General features: G+C 45.6%; 1 protein-coding gene across 2 annotated transcripts in view; it reads left to right on the top strand.

Annotated features, from left to right (window-relative positions):
* Positions 1-21,017, top strand: part of Sh3rf3 (SH3 domain containing ring finger 3) — a 265,267-nt gene that overhangs the window by 157,799 nt on the left and 86,451 nt on the right. For both annotated transcript variants that reach the window (XM_021227644.2, XM_005070858.4), the window contains one exon: positions 15,591-15,686. In XM_021227644.2, the coding sequence (XP_021083303.1) occupies positions 15,591-15,686 (96 nt within the window). The remainder of the gene's footprint in view (positions 1-15,590; positions 15,687-21,017) is intronic.

Raw genomic sequence — 21,017 nt, 5'->3', positions numbered from 1 at the left:
CTATTTCCATGGCATCCATAAGGAAGTATCACATGACACGATCTTTGTGCAATGGCCTTTTCTTGAATCCTGTGGGTTCCTATATAGAACGGGGGGAGGGGGGGACACTCTGAGTATGACTCCCAAAGCACTGCAACACCTACCATGCCATATCCATGTCAGCTTGTCACTAGCCCATCTATGTCCCACCCTGTCCCCCGAGGAACAAAGTCGCCCTTCTTTTGTGTATGCACTTGTCACCCTCTCCACACCTAGGTCCCAGAGGGCATGGGCATCTCCTTGGAGCTCTCTTCCCCATTCCACGCTTCCTGGCAGGACTTGGGCAATGTCTGGCGTGCCACTGAGACACAGCCCCGTGGAGCAGGAACTGACAGTCAGACCTAAAGCTGAGCTTCTAGGATCTGGCCCCTGACTGAGCACAGTCCCCCACTTCTGGTTTCTCTCTGCTTCCATGTCTGCCTCATGCCCCCAGTGTCACACTTTCCTTGCCACGAGTGGCTGTGCCTTCAAACAGTGAGCCAAACTAGATCCTCCTCGAGCTGCTTCTCGTTAGGTCTTTGGTCATGGAGATTCGGGCACAGTAACTAATACAGGAAGTCAGTACCACCCCTGGTTTGTATAGCTCTCTCTGGCCTTGCGAATGCCAGGATGGAACACATCTGAATGGCATCATGGTCTGTGGTGGCAAACCCAGATGATAAGAGCTAGGGACACTGAGAATAAGCACCATCAGATTAACGGAAGTGTGAGGAAGCAGGAGGCTGTTGGGACATGACGTACGTACCTCAGTGGAGCTCCGGGCATTGTCCAAGTCTTGCCAGGGACATGGATGTGGAGAGGGTGAGAAGTAAGAGGCACACATAGGACAGCTTTGCTCTTTGGAGGACAGGGGCGGGGCACAGACAGTAGACAGGTAGCATAGATACGATGGGCACTGCAGTGCCTCGGGAGTCCTGTCCAGAGAGTTCACTCTCCATAAGAACCCAGGGGATTCAAGAGAAGAAAGTCCGTGTGCAAAGATACTGTAGTATCTGAAGTCAGACACATGGAGCCTTAAGTGCCAATCAGTCAGCTGAAGTGAACAGTAGCAGGAGGGGTTATGGCAGTCAAATAAAGAGGGGAGCTTTGGGCATAAGAGGGGGTGGTGAGTTTCATCAGAGTTTTGACAGCTCGCTACCATTCTCTTATGTCTACTCAACTCTAAAACTCAGAAAATGCTTCTTGAGCTCCCACTGTACAAGTTCTTGAGACACTGGTATCGTTATGCCAGGGACACTGCTTACTGTAAAGGGCCTAGGCTGCCCTCGACAATTCATTCTGCAGCACTGTGGGTCTGCAAAGATTACAAGGTCTTTCCCAGCAATGCCTGAATGCTCGTGGAATCTCTTTTGCTCTCCAGCACCAGCAATACTGAACCCAGCCATGTCAACCTCAGTCCTCAATGAGAAGTCACATGGAAGAACCACAGGACATGGTAGATGGTGGTTCTCACTTTGGGGGTCAAATGATCCTTTTATATGGGGATTGCCTAAGACTATCAGAAATATCAGATATTTAAAATTCTGAGTCATAACAGTGGCAAAATCACAGTCATGAAGTAGCAACAAAAATAATTTCATGGTTGGGAGCCAGGACGGCGTGAGGAGAACTATATCAAAGGGGTCACAGCATTAGGAAGGCTGAGGACCACTGTGGTAGGAGTGGCCACTGCTTCATCCAAATCCTTGACTCATACCTCCAGCCGTTGGCTACTCACAATGCTCCAGGACTCAGGGGATGCTTTGAGTTAGCAAAGAATCCTTTACAAGGCCACCACAGTATGTCCTGGTCTACTCAGACTTGTTCTGCTGGTGTCTCTGCAAGTCTCCCATCTGACCTGCTGAGGTCCTGTACTGTCTTTTAAATGATCATTTGATTCCCGAACTCTGGGCTTATGTAGTTGATATCAGGACTATAATAGCAAAGACATTTGATAACTGGAGTTCATAGTAGACAGTCATTTGTCTGAACCCCCAAATCACAAGAGACCCATTCCAATGCAAAAGCAAAGAGTCTTTTATTATTAACAAGTTAACTGTCTTAACTGTCAGTTCATCACAGGGGGTGTGGAGTAAGGGGAGCACCTAGGGGTAGGCAACAGTATTAAGATTGGTCTGTTTCTGGGTTTGGGTGACCTGTTATGTTGTTATGGCCTATAGGCCCTCCCAGGGCAGTTGCTATGCTCTGCACCTTTTACCGTAAAGCATGACCAGAGCCCACCAGCTAACTTCTGATTGGTTCCTTGCCACGTGGAGGGTGTCTGACCTCCTAGTTACTAGGGAAGCTCCTGCAAGGTCAGAAGGCTAGAAACTAAGCAAATGTGCTGAGTCAGAGGCCTTTGTCTAGCTAGGTCTTTTCTCAGCTTGTCATGGCTACTAAAGCAGGGGGCTGGGTGAGGAGGGTGTGGTTCCTTCAAGGGCAAGGAGCACCATCACAAGGAGCATCCTCTCTGTGCCACATCCCTGTGGAGAGAGCTTTGCCCTGGGTGTACAAGCCTGCTTGCTGCATGGTCTGCAGGCCAGTCAGTCCCTTGGACAGCCTCCAGGGGCAGTCCCTGGCCCCCCCAACCCACCCCAGGCCTTAGTACTAATCTCCACTGCCTCCTGAGGTAGGGATGCATGTTTTTTGGGCTTGGATGACTCAAGCACTTTGGCTACATGCCCTTTTGGTATCCATGACCCAAAGCAGGAAGAGCCCAGAGAGAGCTGGAGTCCTAAATCACCCCCCTTTTGAGCACCCCACTTGCCTGCTTTTCTTGAAAAGTTATCACAAATGTTCAAAGTGGGGCTCAGCTCTCTTCCTGACCTTCCTCTAGATTCCTCCGAACTCCAAAAGGGGTTTTAGATAAGACACAAGGGCTCCACAAAAAGACATGTGCTCACAATGCCCTTGACTTGCCCAGCTCCTCTTGACCTCCAGGTGGGGTTCAAAGAAACGAAAGGATCAACAACTGTGTAATCTAAGTAAGAAGCCAGTGGTGGTTCTGGCTTGCCTACTGGCAAAGTCCCATTTAAAGTTTTATAGGCAAATAAGGTGACGCATGACATGAGCGCTTCTCTCCCAGACATTCCTGCATGCTGGCCCTGGCAGCATGGCTCTCTGAGTGCCCAAGCATGTTTACCATGGATGACTGCATGCAGTGACTTTTCAAAGCCATATCACCAGTGTTCTGCTTAGAACTCGTCAGTGGCTTCTCAGTTCCCTGCATTGTCTCCAGGTTCTTTCTGGACTACACCTTCTCAGCCCTGGTTTCACTCCAGGCCCTAGCTTACCCTACGCCTGGCCATTGCTGTCTTGAGCAGGCCTCAGGCTCCCTGGCCTGGTACATCTGTCCTTTCCCTCAGCTCTGTGCCCTTCCCCAACTGTTTGCAACCAAGCCCTCCCCTTGCTCTCCAGATGCTTCCTCTTTAGAGCTGCCTCACTCCTGTGTGATGAAGCTCCTGTGCTCAGACTCCATCTTCTTACTTTGTCTTTCTCCTCCATAGATGCCTGGCCAAGGTTGCTTACTTCCCCTTCTCAGCATGCAGAAGGGAGGGATTGGAAGCTTGTACGGCAGTGAAGTTAGGGGTGTCTGAGAGAGTAGATCTGGCTGTTGGTGGTGTTCCTGTCTTCTCATCGGGTCTCCTTAGCCTTTTCAGTTACTTGCCGGATGGATCGGCTGTAAGAGGTGTTGGAGAAGCCAGCCCTGTGCCAGGGCAGTAGGAGGTCTGTCCCTGACTCTCAATAGTCCTGGCCACTGGCAGCAGCTGAGTTGGGATGATGATCTAAGACATCTGTTGGGTCAGAGTTGGGGGCTGCAGAGCCAGCCAGACTCCATTAATAGCCTCTGTGAGGTCACAGAAATGGCCAGAGGCACAGTTCTGTGTCATTTCTACAGCAAGAAAAGGCTGGGGAGCTTCTGGGCATCTGTATTTCTAATCTTCCCTCTTTCTTTGAGGCAATGTCTGCAGCTGGCTGGCTGTGCCAAGGCAGGGTTCGGTGGGGCTGCACTTGGGGTGGGGCCGTGGTCGTCCTAGGAAGCTAAAGGTATCTGGTTTCTCTGGGCTCTGACTTGTTACCACTTCTTTGGGCACCCCTTAACTACAGTAGACAGGAGACTAGGGATTTTGTGCTCCTTCAGGAACTGCCCCCAAGGGTTCCACACTGTTGCCACATGACTCATTTAGAGACTTGAATATCAGGTGCCAATGTTCTGCTTTCCCCAACACTACCGAAGGGACCCTCCTGTGCCCCTTCCCAAGCGACACCTGTAAAGAAACATCCAAGGACTATGTGCTCTGGCAGCCTGGGAAGGGCTAGGGATACCCACATGCAACTGCTGTCCCTGCCAGAGACCACTATGCTCACAGCCTTCTTTGTCCTCAAATACATTACTTAAAATTTTGATGTAAAGAGCCTTATAGAAGGTGTCACTGACACGTCACTTGACATGTCCTTTACTGGTGTATTATCCACTAAGCCTTGGGAAGAAAGGCTACCTAACTCTTAAACAGACACTTCGTAGCCACAGCCCCAACTTGCAATTATTTAGGACCCCATCCCCCCAGAGACCATCTGAATTCCAAGAAGAGCCAGGGCTGTATGCCAATAGACATTTGGTATATTTTCCAAATTCAGAAATATCAGAGGATAGGGAAAACAGCATATGGATGAAGCCTGCTGCCCTGTAGTAAATAATGAGTACTTGACATGAAACTTATAGATGAAGTAGAGTTTTGCATCTGAAAATGCAATGATGTCTCAGTAAGAATTTTCATTCATAAAATCTTGCATGCTATCATATTAGTTCATGTCTACCGAATTTGGCCATCAGTGATGCTCTGTGGAATATTTTTGGCTTAGTTGGATCACCTACATCAGGGACTGATAAACTAAGATGACTAACCAAACTGGCCTGCCATCTAGTTCTGTAAATCTAGTTTTAGTGGCACATAGCTGTGTGCATTCACTCGGGCAATTGCTGCCTTCATGCTTCTGCCACAGAACGGAGTAAATGGCCTGCAAAGCCCGGAAAGGCTTACCGCCTGCTCCATTGTAGACTTGGTTACTGATGTCTGCAATAGAGCACAGCTCTAGAAGACAAATGCACAGCTGCTTCTGCATGCTTCCCACTTAGCCACTTGTCCTCTCCTCCTGGATACCCCATTCAGGGAGGTTTCTGAGTGCTATCTTAGGGAAGCAGCTGAAGGCAAACAGCCAACCCTTGCCATCCCAATTATGAAGCCTTAGTGTTTTAAGAAGAAGTGTTTCTCCATGTACTACAGCGCCTTCAAAATAATATTTCCTCTTTCCTTGTCCTTATAAATGCACTGACTCCAGGGTTTTTGAAATGTGGCAATAAATCTGAGACCTGATATGATCTAACCATAAAAATTAGGCACTGTTTTTGGTCTTGCATGGAGTGATGAAGTTGTCTAGAGCACATAATTTTATGATGTTAGCTCTGACACACTAGACTGTCTCCATCACCAGCATTGCAGCATTCCCTCCCTATTGTGTGAGTTTGGATTAGGTGCAGATGTAGGAAAAAACCTTTCTCAACATCCATAGACAAAGTGAATTACTTCTTTTATATGCGAGAAGGACTAGCTCTGTGTGTTCTCTCAGTTTTGTCCCCATAAAGAAAACAAGGACCAAGTGACCAAATGTGTCCTGCATCCTGCTGCTGTTCTGAGGTTTCAGGCTGGCATAGGATTCACTTGAGCCAGAACAGACAACTACCACAAAGGTGCCACCAGAGTATCACTCAGCCTGATGGAACTGTGCAGACCCAACTTGCTCCTTAATGGACATCACTGTAGCACACTTGATATGAGTGCATTTGAGTCCCTGCTCATTGCATGGTGATTTTGCTGTGTGTCCATAGTGTTGCATGGTGATCATCTCTCTGTAAAATAGCCTTCTATCTACTTGGGAAGGGATTATTTTCTCCATAACCTAAGGTCTCTCTGCCTATCTCCACTTAAAATCATTTATGCATGCTGGTCACAAAAAAGGGGAAACAGTTTTGCTGCTTAACCCTGGGAACGGAGGCAAATTTCCTGACCTAAGAGGCCTCTCTTTGGAACTGAGTTTGCTTCTCAATAAACCCTTGCTGCCCCTACTCCATGGAGTAAGCCAGGTAAGCCTGGGTCTTCATTATACATTGATATCCAAGCTGGAAGGCAGAGTCACAGCTCCACGGTACTCTTCACTGCTAAGAGTCAGGGTTCCCACTTTGGTTCCAAACCGCCACTGTGATCATTGCCTTTAAGGGGATATGCCATGTCCAAAGTGTTCGATGATTTGTCCATTCTGGGTGGACTGTAGTCTTTTCTCTTGGGGAAAGCAAACAAGAAGACCTTTTCTTCCAGTTCACGTAATAATGTACCCAAAATACCCACTCATAAGACTTACACAGCCTAGTGATGAGTATATGTTTATTATCACTACCTAGTCTGGAAATGGCATGGTACCCAAAGCTGGGTTACCTCCCTCACCGTGACCTTCCTTTCCTCTCACATCTGCTAAGGCTGGTTGAATTGTGTTTACTCTTGAACTTCAGATAAATAGAATCAAGGAGAGTTTAATTTTTGTGTTCAGACTGTTTTCAGTATTTATGAGATACACATAGATTTGTTGTAGGATGCTGTAGTTTGTCAGCTTCCATTGTTCTGTGGTTCTGTGAGTTATTCTTCTAAAGGTAGACATGAGTTTAGAGTAGTTTTAGACTCATAACAAACGGGAACAGATACAGAGATTTCCTGTGTACCACATTATCCATCCCTATTATATAATTATAAAGCCCTATGGTGGTACATTTTTACCATTGCTGAGCCTATCATGGTGGTATCAGTCAATGGCCATTATTTATATGGGAATTTGTTTTTGGTATTGTACTGTTTTGACTTGGGACAAATGTAATATATATATATGCACATATATATTATCATACATAGTGTTTTCACTGTCTTGAAATCTTTATGGACATAGAACTTTTATTGTTTCCATAGTTCTCCCTCTGATTTATTGTGTAGTTACAATGATACTACATGCTTCCTTTTTATATTGCCTTCTTTCACTTAGAAATATACATTTTATGTCTTTCTACAGCTTAATAGCTCCATTATCTTTAAATTAAATATATTCTTGGAGAATTTCATACATGTATACAATGAAGTATGGTCATACCCACTACACATTTCCTCCACCTGAATTCTCCCAATGTAGCCCCCCTTTGAACTTCATGTCCTCTTGTCTTCTTTTTAATAATCCACTAAATCCTATTAGTGCTGCCCATTACACACACAAATATGAAGCCGTCCACCGGATATGAGCAAACTACTAGTAGCTACACCCAAAAGAATGACTTTCCCTCCCCCAGCTGCTATTAATTGTTCCTCAATGAGGATTGGGGCCTCATGAATTACTCCTTAATTCATGTTGGGTTTGGGCTGGTTTAATCTAGTGCAGGTAGCCACAGATGTTGGAAGTTGATGAGTGCAATCACTAGGTCATAACCAAAAGGCGGCGTCTCACCGCTTTCCACCCCAGCCTCCGGCTTTGCATGCTTGCTTCATTGTCTTCTGCAATGTTCCCCGCACCTTGGTGGAGGGGGTCGGGGACTGAAGGTTCATGCAGACGCAGATGTTCTATATGATTGTGTCTATTCTATTGCTGCACTGAAACGCCGTAACCAAAGAGCAAGTTGGAGAGGAAAGAATTTGTCTTACACTTCCATATCACTGTTCATCATCAAAGGAAGTCAGGACAGGAACTCACACAGGGCAGGATCCTAGATATGGGAGCTGATGTAGGTCATGGAGGGGTCCTGCTTACTGGCTTGCTCCATATGGCTTGTTCAGTCTGTTTTCTTAGAAAACCCAGGATCATCAGCCCAAGAATGGCACCGCCCCTCCCATCGTAATTACTAATTAAAAAAGCACCTTACAGCCGGATCTTCTGGAGGCTTCTTCTCAATTGAGGCTCCCTCCTTTCAGATATCTTTATCTTGTGTCAAGTTGACATAAGACTAGCCTGCACAGTCTGAGAACCCACAACCATCTATATCTATCTATCTATCTATCTATCTATCTATCTATCTATCTAATCTATCTAATTATTATGTGTTTGACCATTTATGAGTCATTGCATTAACTGCTGCATACTGTAAAAAGAATCCACTCCTGTTTAAACCTTAATCCCCATCATCCCCCACTCTCTTCTTTCATATCACATGTGTTCTACTATCCCTTCCAAATGACATTTTTTTAAGTTGGGTTGAGAGACACTAGGTTTCCATATGGCTTTTTAATGTACTCTTCATGTTAAACCCCTGATACTCCCTGATTGGCCATATTCTATTCAAGCCTCCCTCAGCCCTAGTACTCTGTCTCTCCACTTCTGCTTTTACCTGTGATCAACTCTCCTCCATCCCTTAATGCAACATACACAACACACACACACACACACAGAGAGAGACAGAGAGAGACAGAGAGAGACAGAGAGAGACAGAGACAGAACCATTTTAGTTTAGAAACACTGGGCCTTCCCTCAATAATCACTAAATGAGAAAATATCTTACAGCTGGATCTCATGGAGGCATTTTGCCAACTGAGGCTCCTTCCTCTCTGACTCTAGCTTGTGTCAAGTTCTCACACATACACACACACACCAGACCAGGCAGTACAATTTGTGTATGTGTATGTCTCTGTTGTGAATGGATTGTTTCCTTGATTTTTCCCACAGTATGCTTTTTATTTGTATATAGGAAGGTGATGTGTTAATTTTATATCCTACCACTTGGCTGAAATCAATGCTAAGATGTTTTTGCTGGTGTCTTTAGAGCATGTTCTGTATAGAATCATATCCTCTGCAAAAAGGGATACTTTTGTTTCTTCTCTCCTTATTTATCTTTCATTTCTCTTACTGTCTAACTAAGAATTCGAACAGTTTATTGAATGGAAATGAGGAGAGTTGATGTTCTATCAGGCTCGTGATTTTGGTGAGGATGCTTTGAGGTTTCCTCTGTTTTTAGTATGCTCCTGGTGTTTGTCATACAACTTTTATTATGTTGAGGTATGCTTCTCCATTCCTAGCCTCTTTGTGATTTTTATCTTGAAGGGATGATGGATTATTTTTCAGAGGCCTTTGCTGTGTCGAGATGATTGTGTGATTTCTGCCTTTTATTCCATTTATGTGAATAATTACTTTCATTGTTTAGTATATGTTGATCCGCCATGTATCATTGAAACATAGCCAACTTGGCCATGATGAATGATCTTTTTGATGTGATCTTGAATTCAGTTTGCAAATACTTTATTGAGATTTTTTTCATTTCTGTTCATCAGGAATATCTATCTATGATCTTTCTCTTTTATTCTGCTTTTATCTCTTGCATGTTTTTGCACTGTTGAATGTTATTCCTTTTATTTTTTGTTACTGTTTTACAAATAAACACCCCAAGCTTTCTGGATTCTTTTTGTCTTTTATTTTCAATGCTTTGAAATTTTGTGCTGGTGTAGTTTTGTGACATGTATACTGCTTCAGTTTGTGTCTGACATTAAGTTGAGAAACTCTCACTTACTAGTATTTCACATATCTATCTTCTGGTCATCTCATATTAGATGTTCCAAAGTTCTTGGATGCGCTCATTTACTTCTTCTTCAGTTTGCCCTTTGTTTTCGTGTCTTTTATTGGCAATATGCTTGATCTCAGAGATTCTTACCCATGTCCCTACCAGAAGTAGCTTTCATTCCTGTTGCCTCAATTTCAATAGCTAGCATTTCTTTTGGGGTTCTTACTTTTCTGACTCTTACTGTGTTTACACTGCCCATCTGCTCTTGCATGCTGTCTACTTTGTCAATGAGACTTCCAGCATCTTAATAACAATTGCTGTAAATCCCCAGTCTGTTCATTCCCATCCATTCCCATCTCTGGATCTTGGTCCGGTGCTTCCTTTCAACCGGTGTTTGATTTTTGTTTTGATTTTTGTTGTCTTTTAATATGCCTTGATGTTTTCTCACAATACACATATTGGGCTACAAAAGAACAATGACTGTAAATAGCCTGAATGATGTGAGGGCGCAGTCCGGATCTGGAGGCAGGCTGTGGGAGCAGTCTGGATCTGGAGGCAGGCTGTGGGAGCAGTCTGGATCTGGAGGCAGGCTGTGGATGCAGTCTGGATCTGGAGGCAGTCTGTGGGGGCAGTCTGGATCTGGAGGCAGGCTGTGGATGCAGTCTGGATCTGGAGGCAGGCTGTGGATGCAGTCTGGATCTGGAGGCAGGCTGTGGATGCAGTCTGGATCTGGAGGCAGTCTGTGGGGGCAGTCTGGATCTGGAGGCAGGCTGTGGGGGCAGTCTGGATCTGGAGGCAGTCTGTGGGGGCAGTCTGGATCTGGAGGCAGGCTGTGGGGGCAGTCTGGATCTGGAGGCAGGCTGTGGGCGCAGTCTAGAGGCAGGCTGTGGGCGCAGTCTAGATCTGGAGGCAGGCTGTGGGCGCAGTCTAGATCTGGAGGCAGGCTGTGGGCGCAGTCTGGATCTGGAGGCAGGCTGTGGGCACAGTCTGGATCTGGAGGCAGGCTGTGGATGCAGTCTGGATCTGGAGGCAGGCTGTGGACGCAGTCCGGATCTGGAGGCAGGCTGTGGATGCAGTCCGGATCTAGAGGCAGGCTGTGGACGCAGTCCGGATCTGGAGGCAGGCTGTGGACGCAGTCCGGATCTGGAGGCAGGCTGTGGACGTAGTCCGGATCTGGAGGCAGGCTGTGGACGCAGTCCGGATCTGGAGGCAGGCTGTGGACGCAGTCCGGATCTGGAGGCAGGCTGTGGATGCAGTCCGGATCTGGAGGCAGGCTGTGGACGCAGTCCGGATCTGGAGGCAGGCTGTGGGCGCATTCTAGAGTTCCATGACTGGGGCCTGATGCTCTGACTGTGATGTTTGTGCACTTCTCTGCTACCTCCTTTTTGTTAGTTGGGTCAAGATGTCGGTAGAAAAAGCTAAAAATAGGTCTACTGTATAATCCACCTATACCATCCTTTGGCATATGCCTAAAGATATCCTACTACAGAGATACCTGCTCATCCATTTTTATCGCTGCTCTATTTACAGTAGCCAGGAAGTAGAAACAGCATAGATGTCCATCAACTGATGAATGGATAATGAAATTATTCATCTGTTAAGCAAAATGAAATTATGAAATTCACAGATAAATGAATGGAGCTGGAAATAACCATTAAGAAAGAGGCAGCCTAGATCCAGTAAGACAAATGTCATATGACTTTGAATCTTCATATATGTATGTTTCCTTTGGAATCCCTATTGAGTTTAGGAAATCAGTAAGGGGCCATGGGGAAGGGGCGTTCAAGGAAAGGTAGATAAATATAATGGTGTCAGGGTGAAGAGGGAATAATCGAACAGGAAGAGTTGAATGAGAGGGTGGGGTAAAGGAGAGAATACGAAGGGGGACAGCTAGCAGCAAAGACTTAAAACATCCTATGGAAATATACTACTGTAGAAATACATGTATGTTATACTATAATAGAGCAACAACACCCCTACTAGATATTGCAGACTAACAAATAAAAATCATGGTGCCATAAATGGATTACATTTCAGGAGTTTTTGGTTCCTGAGGTCCCATAAACCCCCAAATCTTACAGATTATTGCTCATGCTCTTGGTTATTCCCCAGGACATGACCACAGAACACGGAGAAATCAAGCAGTTACTTGCCTTGAAGCTTTGTCCTTACTGGATGCCCTTCATGGTTCTGGGGGGTGCTGTGCCTGTGACGAGAAGAGCAAAGTAATCATCTATCCATCCATGAGCCTGACAACCTAAATTTGATTCCTCATGGGGAAAGAGAGAACCAACTCCAGAAAGTTGCCTTCTGATCTCTTTATGCATGTGCACACATGCACAAGGACTCACACGGACTTAGACACAGATGCACACGGATGGATAATAGATGTATAAATAAATATATACACACATATACATGTATTTACACGCAAGTAAATAACAAAGGAAAGAAATGGTATTTCTGGAAAGATGGCTTAGCAGTTAAGAGCTCTGGCTGCTGTTCTAGAGGGACCCAGGTTCAATAAGTCTCCACCATCTATAACGTCAGTTCCAGGGTATGTTACCCTCCTTTGACCTCTGTGGATGCCAGCCATGCATTAAAGTACATAGACATATATGTAGGCAAGTCATAAGATAACATAATTCTTAAAAGGAAAATTGAATTATACCTGTGATTTCTAATCTGGTCTGACATTTTCAAATGGGTATGATGGCACATTACTTTTCTTCTCTTGGAGTTCCCTGGTTTTGACCTGGCTCTACTTCCCCTTTAAAATCCTTATAAATTAAAATAGCGATGGGAACAAAGTATAGAGTAGAGATGTAAAGCCGCAAATACTTTTCCAGTTTCTTTTTGTTTTGTGTCTGTTTTTAACATTAGAGGATTTGGATATGTCTTTCTCCAGCTCAAATTTAAATATTAATTCACATTGTCTTTGTGGATATTTGTTTTTTCCAATATACCTTTAAATAGTATAGAATTAATTTTGTCCAATATCTAAAGGTTTTAATGGTTTGCCAACTTAATCCCATTTTCTGGTTATTGCTAGCATATAGAAATCCAATAATTTTTTTGTTTGTTTTTCGAGACAGGGTTTCTCTGTATTGTTTGGAAGCTCTTCTGGAACTCACTCTGTAGACCAGGCTGGCCTCGAACTAACAGAGATCCGCCTGCCTCTGCCTCCCGAGTGCTGGGATTAAACGCGTGCGCCACCAACGCCCGAAATCCAATAATTTTTATGAGCGTGTTTTGAAATTGTCAGTCTTTCCCAAATTCTTATTCTAATATTAGATGCTGCTGTTTGATGTACTTTTCTTTCTGCTGCTTATACCTCTTACTGTTCTTTTATGTCTTTGGCTCCAAATTTAAGGACTCACTAGATGACAGGGTAGCAATTTTGATTTTTTCTTTAGACTGAAATTAATATAGTTCTACTTACTCTCGTTTCTTGAGAGAATATCTCATTTGCAACACAAACTGCCCTTTATATCCCATGTAGCCCAAGCTGCCCTTGAACTCATGACCCTCCATGTCTTCATCGCTACTGTTACAAACATGCACCAGCACACTTAGGTCGCCTAGCACTTCAGTGTTTGTTTTTGCTCTGTGTACAGAGAAATAGATTTCACTGAGGTGGCTTTGTGCCAGTGTTCATTCTTAATCAGCGCTGCTTGCCCAGTCCCCCTCCCCTCCTCCTCTCTTTCATCCCCTTCCTCTGGCTAATCGTCTGTCTCCATGATACGTATTTCACCACCCTCTGGTCCCCCACCCCCTCCTTGAGATCTCATTCTCATTCTTTCAGTCCCCTTTACCTCTCACGTTGTCTGCCTGTGTGTCAGTTTGAATTCGGATTCTGCGTATAGAAGAATACACGTCTATGTTTCTTTATCCTTTCATCTGAGGATGGGTGTCTAGGTTATTATGAATATGTGGCAGGAAATGTGGGGGTGGAAGCATCTCTGTGTTGTGTTAACTTACTATCCTCTGGGCACATGCCCAGGGGTAGTATGGCTGCCTTGTGTGGTAGTTCTATTTTTGTTTTCGGAAGAACCGTCACATTAATTTTCATAGTGGCTATAAATAAGGTTTATATTCCTGCCAGCAATGACTAATGACTCTTTTACCACATCCTGCCCAGCATTTGTTACCGTTTCCCCCACACCCTTTTTTTGACAGGGTTTCTAGGTGTAGCTTTGGAGCCTGTTCTGGATCACTCTGTAGACCAGGCTGGCCTCGAACTCACAGAGATCTGTCTGCCTCTGCCTCCCAAGTGCTGGGATTAAAGGTGTTCACCACCACCATCTGCTACCATTTTATTTCTTAATGATACCCATCTCATTGGGGTGAGGTAGACTCTCCAAGCAATTTGCATGATGGCTAAGGATAACATTTTGTTGTTGTTTCTTTTCTTTAAATATTTCTTGACCATTTGTATTTCTTCCTTTAATAACTGTTCCATTCCTAAGCATATTTAATTGATCACATTCTTATGTAATCTAGATACTAATTCCCTGTTGGATGTAGAGCTGGCCAAGGTTTTCTCCCATTCAGTAGATTGTTTCTTCACTGTTCAGAAGACTTTTTATTTCCTATAACCCCCTTTATCAATTCTCGTGGTTATTTCTATTACTGGAGTCTTTTCAGGGAGTCCTGGCTTATGCCTGCTTCCTGAACCATTTTTCTACATTTTCCTCCAACAATTTCAGGGTTAACTGGTACACCAAAGTCCTTGATCTATTTTGAATGAATTTTTACTAGGTGAGTGGATCTTTCACTCCTTTGCATTTATATAGCCAGTTTTCCTAGTCCATTTTCCTTCCCAAATCCTTGTTGGAAAACTGAATCTTGGGATGGAGAAAACGAGAAGTCACTGTGGAGAGTTTACATCCTCCCCTGTGGTCACTTGAGGAGGGTGTGCTGGAGATGTGAGAACAATTCAGTGCAGAGCCTGAGCCTCACTTGCTTACCAAGTCCTCTGGAGTTGTGCCAAACTCCCATCACACAACTCCCTCGACTTTGATGATCACTTGAAAGTGCATACCCCCTCTACCACTACAGCTCCCAGAACAACATCTACCTGACATGCCATTCTGCTGACCTGGAGGGATACTACAAACCCTGTCATGCTGCTTCACTCATAGTATGTAGACTTCCTGACAAGGGAGGCAGAATGATAAGTGTTATTCCACTAAGCACATCACAAGATCCTGCTGGGTCTTCAGGTCAGCAAATACCCAAAGACAAAGACTGTGTTCGATGGAGAAAAAGTTGGACAAGATATGTCCTGTCTGCCTAAGGATCCAGGTGCCTGTGAATGTGTCTTGAACATCTGCTTCCTCACCAACAGCCTGTGTCCAAGCCTTACCTCCCTGAGATGCCCACCCCCTCCTGAGATGCCTACCTCCCTCCTAAGACACCCACATTTCCCCTGTGATACCCATCACCATCCCTAAGCTACCCACCCCCCTCCCGAGATACCCACCTCCCTGCCTCTTCACCTCTGTCTCTCTTTCTATATTTTCACTTTGTGTGCACACTCTTGGTTGTGTCTTGATTGGGTATGTCAAGGGATGTAAAAAGAATGCAGAGCATTATATTCTTACAGCTCTAAGTATAGTTGAACTGAATTACTCCTTTTCATTTTTATGATGGAGCCCAAAACTTAAAATACTTTATTCTGTAATTTATCTGAATTTATCTTTACTTGAGGCATTTTATTTCATTAAATAATTATTAAGAACATTCATTTTAAAACACTGACTATATAGTAAATTGTCAGACTTTTCATTTGGGGAATATCTGCAATTATGATCAAATGGAGGGACAGAGGGTCAGAGTGGGGGGAGGAGAGAAGTAAGATTGTAACTGAAATGTTTTTTTCTTACGTGTGAGTCTGAATCTGTGATATGTTCTCCTTAGACAATTTCTGTTCTAACTGTCCTCTTGTTTCCTTTTCACTGCGTGCACACATGGTGGGCTCTGGAAACCTCAGGATGAAGTTTTAACTGTGATCCGGAGAGTGGACGATAACTGGGCAGAAGGCATGCTGGGAGACAAGGTCGGCATTTTCCCACTCTTGTATGTGGAGGTAAGCTTTCTAACACACCTGTGTGCCATTGTTTGATTCACCAGGATGCGGGGGCTTGACCTCGGGTAAAGGGAGATTCCTCCCCAAGCGTGTAATGCCTGCTGCTTCCTGGAGGCATCTCCTAGACTGTCCCAGTGTGTGAGGGTTCCTCTGGCCACTCTCAGCAGGTCCTCCCAGACCTGGCTGCTATCTTTGGTTCTCAGAGCAATTCCTTTCAAATGTGGGGCTGCAGAGATGGCTCAGTGGTCAATAGCACTGACTGACCTTCCAGGGGATAGGTTCCATTCCCAGCACCCCTATGGCAGCACACAACCATCCGAAATTCCAATTCTAAGAAATCCAGTGCCGCCTTCTGGCCTACGCAGGTACCGGGTACAATGTGATACACAAGCATACCACAGGCAAAACATCCATCCAGAAAAGACTGTGTTACCCAGTACCCGCATTCACCATACCATCTATTGCTCTGGGGCCTTAACTCCATGAACCCTTTAGGTTAGATCATGACATCTAGAGGACCAGAAATTCACTGCCTTCCATCTGGAAGACCTACCTGATATTTGAACTTAGTTTCTGGGAAGAAGGCTAGGGTGTGGCTTTGTCTGCATCTCCAACAGAAGACATAGTTTGGTGTGCTGCTTGTCCCCTAATGTTCATGAAGACATTGACCATACACCACAGGCATTTCTTAACCCACATTCATATGAGATAATAAAGGATCTCCTGGGCAACCATCTGGGAACTGATGCATGGTACAGCAACTGCAGGTGTTAGGGCAAGTATCTGGCTAGAGCCTTGCCAGCTCACCAAGGAACTCATGTCCAGCCTCAGCTTCCTATCTATGTGGATACAGACAATAATATTGAGCTCATGTTGGGCGGTAAGTGAAAAATAGCATTTATGACAAGCAACACTGTGTTCTTCGGCTCTGGCTGGCTCTTATCTAGGCTGGCCATGTGACTGGAGCCAGCCTGACCTTGGCTTCTGGACAGCCCTACTCTGAGAAGATAGACCCCGTCTCCAGGAATGGCCGTAACTCCTTGTGCACCATAGAACTAACTGCCTTGCTACTCTCCCTGTAATCCTCACACGTTAGCTGCCCCAGGCCAGCCTCTGTCCTTACCCAAGACTTTTCCTCATGTCCTTCCCAGCTCCTTGGCCTGCTGCCTCAGTCATCCATAGCCCCAGATCCCAGCACTAACACTAACTCTGAAGGTTGTAGCCCTTTAGGGGGTTGGAAGACCCTTTCACAGGACGTGCCTAAGACCATTGGAACTCAGATATTTACATTGCAGTTCATAACGGTAGCAAAATTACAGTTATGCAGTAGCAACAAGATAGTTTTATGGTTGGGGGTCACCACGACCTGAAGAACTGTATTAAACTGTGTGTTGGGGGTCACAGCGCTAGGAAAGTTGAGAACCACTGCCCATCAGTGCTATGAACCTTTCACCAGCCATCTCCTGAGACCTAGGGCACCTTCTTGGCCATCAGATGACTGGGCAATGTCCACTTGCTGGGATATATAGAAAGGAGAATCCTGTGCTCCTCACCATAAAGAACAACAATGATGGAGACCCAGGGGGAGGGGCAAGAATCAAGCCAATGTTCAACCTTCCCTGTTGGCTTTACGGAACGCTGTAACGATACGCGACACACAATTACGGAAAGTGAAGCTAAGTATTTAATGTAGAAAATTACTCACAAGATACCAAACCCCGAGAAGCCCAGCAGATCTCAGCTAGCGACTGGACCGGAAGCCGAACTCCAGGAAAAGAGAGCGAGACTTCCTGTGCGCTGTCTTTTATGCCTTCCCCCCGTAACGCCCCTAGCATTGCCCAAAAGTGGGCTTGGCTAGTGACGTAGTTCCGCCTACGTATGTATACGTCTTTACGTCCAGCCGTATACGTCTTTAGTCCTGCCTAAAGTGGGTGTGGTTAGCGGTGTGGTAAACCGCCCTTTTATTACCTCATCTGTATGCGCCTCTAGTAAGTCACATGTTTAATGGCGGCATAGACTTAGTAAGTCACATGTTTAATGGCGGCATCAGACTTCCTCCTACACTTCCCGGTCCTTATTCCAGGAGAAAGTAGTTTGTGCTTCTGTTAACAGAAGTAAAATGATCTGCCTAAGGGAATCCCTCCTCTCCCAGTCAAGAGTTCAGGGATGGTTTGAATGGGCCACAGGATTGCTTTTGAATGGCTCTAGCCCTGCCTTGTAGCATGAGCACCCACCTGAAGACCTCAATCCAGGACAGTCTCTTCTCATGGGGCTCCAAACTAGTGTGGACACAGTCAGCCCTCAGCACAGCTCTCATCTAGCTAAGGCACGTTAGAGACACCATGGCTTTATACATGGACCCATATGGGCACATCTCCCATTCTTAACCTCTGCATTAGATGTGTGGCCTGTGACCAACTTTGTCACCTTTATGAGACTCAGCAACTCACGCCTTCCAGAGGCTAGAGGCTTAGACCACCCCCCCTCCTGGTGCATTTTTTCAGTGGTGTTCTCTAGGTGGTGAGAGAGATTGAAGAGGAGACCAGCTACAGGTAGTGGTAGTATCCTCATCCCAGAACGGATAAGAGCCTATGGGAGTGGGTCAGACTATGCCAGACCCGAACCCTTGATCCTGTGTAGTGCATGGGAAACTTCTGGCACTATTTATAGATTCTGGGAAAAAAATAATGGTAGCAAAACTAAAATCCTGATTAAGCTAAATAGATGTAATCAGCCCCAAAGTAAATGTTACTAATGGCAACTGTCTCCTATGAGATGGTCCCTAGCATCAGCTCTAGAATGCACTGCCAGGCATTTGTTGAACCTCATTCAGCTGCCTACTGGTTTGGGTTCATCCACTCAGGCAACACAGTAGCTCATTACTTCATCGACTATAACGAGGGGAAGTTATTTTGAACCCCTGTCTCTAAACATAGTGTCACCACTGAGGAAAAAGCAGCTGTGCTTCGTGACGTGGTCTGTGGTGCTGTGGCATGCTGCTGTTCGCCATCTAGTGGTACTTGTCACTTCAGTCTTTTGTCCTGTTGATTTTCAGTCCCCTGACTGGGCAGGAAAATGTTTTCTGGGAGGAATCTCAAGAGGAGTTGTACATGAGCTGGGTTTCCCCAAAGAGATAGCTATAATCATGAATGAACGCACATTTACTAAGCAAGTTGGCTCATGCCCTTATGGAGACTGAGAAGTCAGACAACAAACCACCTACAAGCTGGAGCACCGAGATGCTTGTGACTCAGTCCAAGTACAAAGGTCTTAGAACCAGAGGCGCCAATGGTGGGTCTCTTGGCCTCAGGCAGAAGGCCTGGGAATTGGGAGAGGGTTGTTCCAGTGAAAACTCAACTGTGAGGAATAACTACCGACTGTTTTTGAACAAGTCTTTACTAGGAAATTCAGGATATTCTTAGAAACCCATTGTGAGAAAATACATCATCTAAAAACCCTTTGTCACCCACTGCCCTCCCTGGGGGTTTCTGACTTCAGCCACCCTTGAGGGCCAAGGAATGAGTGAAGTCACAAGGTTTGAACTTCCTCAACCCACTTAGCCAGACAGACCCTGCCCACTGATGCCACCCCCAAGCTCTGTACCTGGGCAGACTTTGCATGCTGTAAGTTCTTTCAGGAAATTCAAGGGTGGAGAGTCGGATGCTAATTAAGGACCTTCCTAGCCTCTGGCAGGATAGACACCAGTCCTGGGCACACGACACATGCTGTCAGCCTTAGCTAAAGAGAAGTTTGCATGGATGCAGGTAGCCCAGTGTTCCTGGTGTCTATTTGATGAACATTTTGGTCATTAGGAGAGTGGATCAGGAAGATGGGTGTGAACATCTCCATTAGCAAACAACAGCATTTAGTGCAAGGACAGTATGTTCCATAATCTCCAAGTCCGTATAGAGCTCTGTGGTTGCTGGGTTAACGATCTTGTTCTAGATTTGGAAAAGGGAAAGAAACGGTTAGTGCAAGTTTTCTTCAAGACAAAGCTGAGAGTGTGTCAGCTGGGCTCACCTGAGCAGACCACGGTGGGAAATTAGTATGCCTGCCGTGCATCTGCTGCTGCAAGTCTCACCCATCTCCTCCTGGCTCCTGTCCTCTTACTACGCAAGGCATCCAGGGTCCTCTCTGAGACTTTCCTCTGTTACATCTGCAAACAAACTCCATCTGTCATCGAATCCCAGAACAGCCCTGGACGACAGATGTGCTCCCACTGGCCTGATGAGAAGTGACTGTACCACAGGAGAGAGCTCTGGATGATAGATACTCTCCCATTAGCCTGGTGAGGAGTGCCTGTAGCACAGGAGAGAGCTCTGGCTGCTTTACTTTCTTACTGGGACGGGAATAAAAGTCATAACTCCCAAGAAGGTGACAACTGGCTTATTTTTACACTTGCCTTGAGCCTCTTCCACTGGCTTCTTGCTGGCTGGTGGCCTCTATCCTCACCCATCTTCCTACTCGGGAACAAGCTCACAGTTATCCTCTGAAGGCTATCCTGAGTACCTACCTGCCTCACCGCCTTCCATGGCTGTAGCTGAGAGGCCTTGGCTCAGCTCCCCTCCAGCTGGTACACTTGCTTGTCCATTCTTTTTTATCTTTCCGACCTGAGGGGTCCAGGCTGGTGATCCTCAAACCAGCAAGCCTCACAATAGCCCTCAAAGCTCTAGTCTTAGCCTTATGAAGCTCAGTGCAGTGAAGGCTTCTGGCTCCCACAGCATACATAGGCAGTGATTCTCACCTCCCTTCCTCAAGCCCAGGGGTGTTTCCTCAGTCCTCATCCTTCTGAACTTTGCCTATCAGTACACACACACACACACACCCTTCCCTCTTGAAGCATGTTCCTTAGCCACATGACTTTTAAACCATCCCCCGTAACACTTAGACGTTTACCGCATTCTAACTCATCTCCTTATTATACAGAGTTCAAGGTATTCTTGGAAACCTTCCTTGAATGCCATGCCCTGCAGTGTCCTGTCTATACACACTTCCCATCTGCCATCTAACAGTAAAACAGAATAGGATAATGGAGGTGGTATGTTCTCTTGTTGAGAGGTCATAGGCTGGCCCCACCCAGCACCTCAGCTGGTGTTAGGTACCCAAGCTTAGTTGCTGTCAGGGATCCTCATGAGGAATCACTTTGTGGCTGGGCTATAAACCCTAAGATAATGAGCCTGCAACAATCCCTTTCTTCTTTGTTGGCAGTCCATGGTGTTTTTCTCCCAGAATTACAGAGTAAGAGACTATCTCCTCAGGGAACAAGCCTTTACTTGAGAAAGGCCCAGAGAGCATCCTCCACATTTTAAAAAGCAAATTCTACTTTTTATT

Source organism: Mesocricetus auratus, unplaced genomic scaffold (genome assembly GCF_017639785.1).
Source record: "Mesocricetus auratus isolate SY011 unplaced genomic scaffold, BCM_Maur_2.0 Super-Scaffold_100027, whole genome shotgun sequence".
Classification (NCBI taxonomy): Eukaryota; Metazoa; Chordata; class Mammalia; order Rodentia; family Cricetidae; genus Mesocricetus; species Mesocricetus auratus.
Note: the sequence above shows the minus strand (reverse complement) of the source record. Positions and strands in the feature narration are given on the sequence as shown.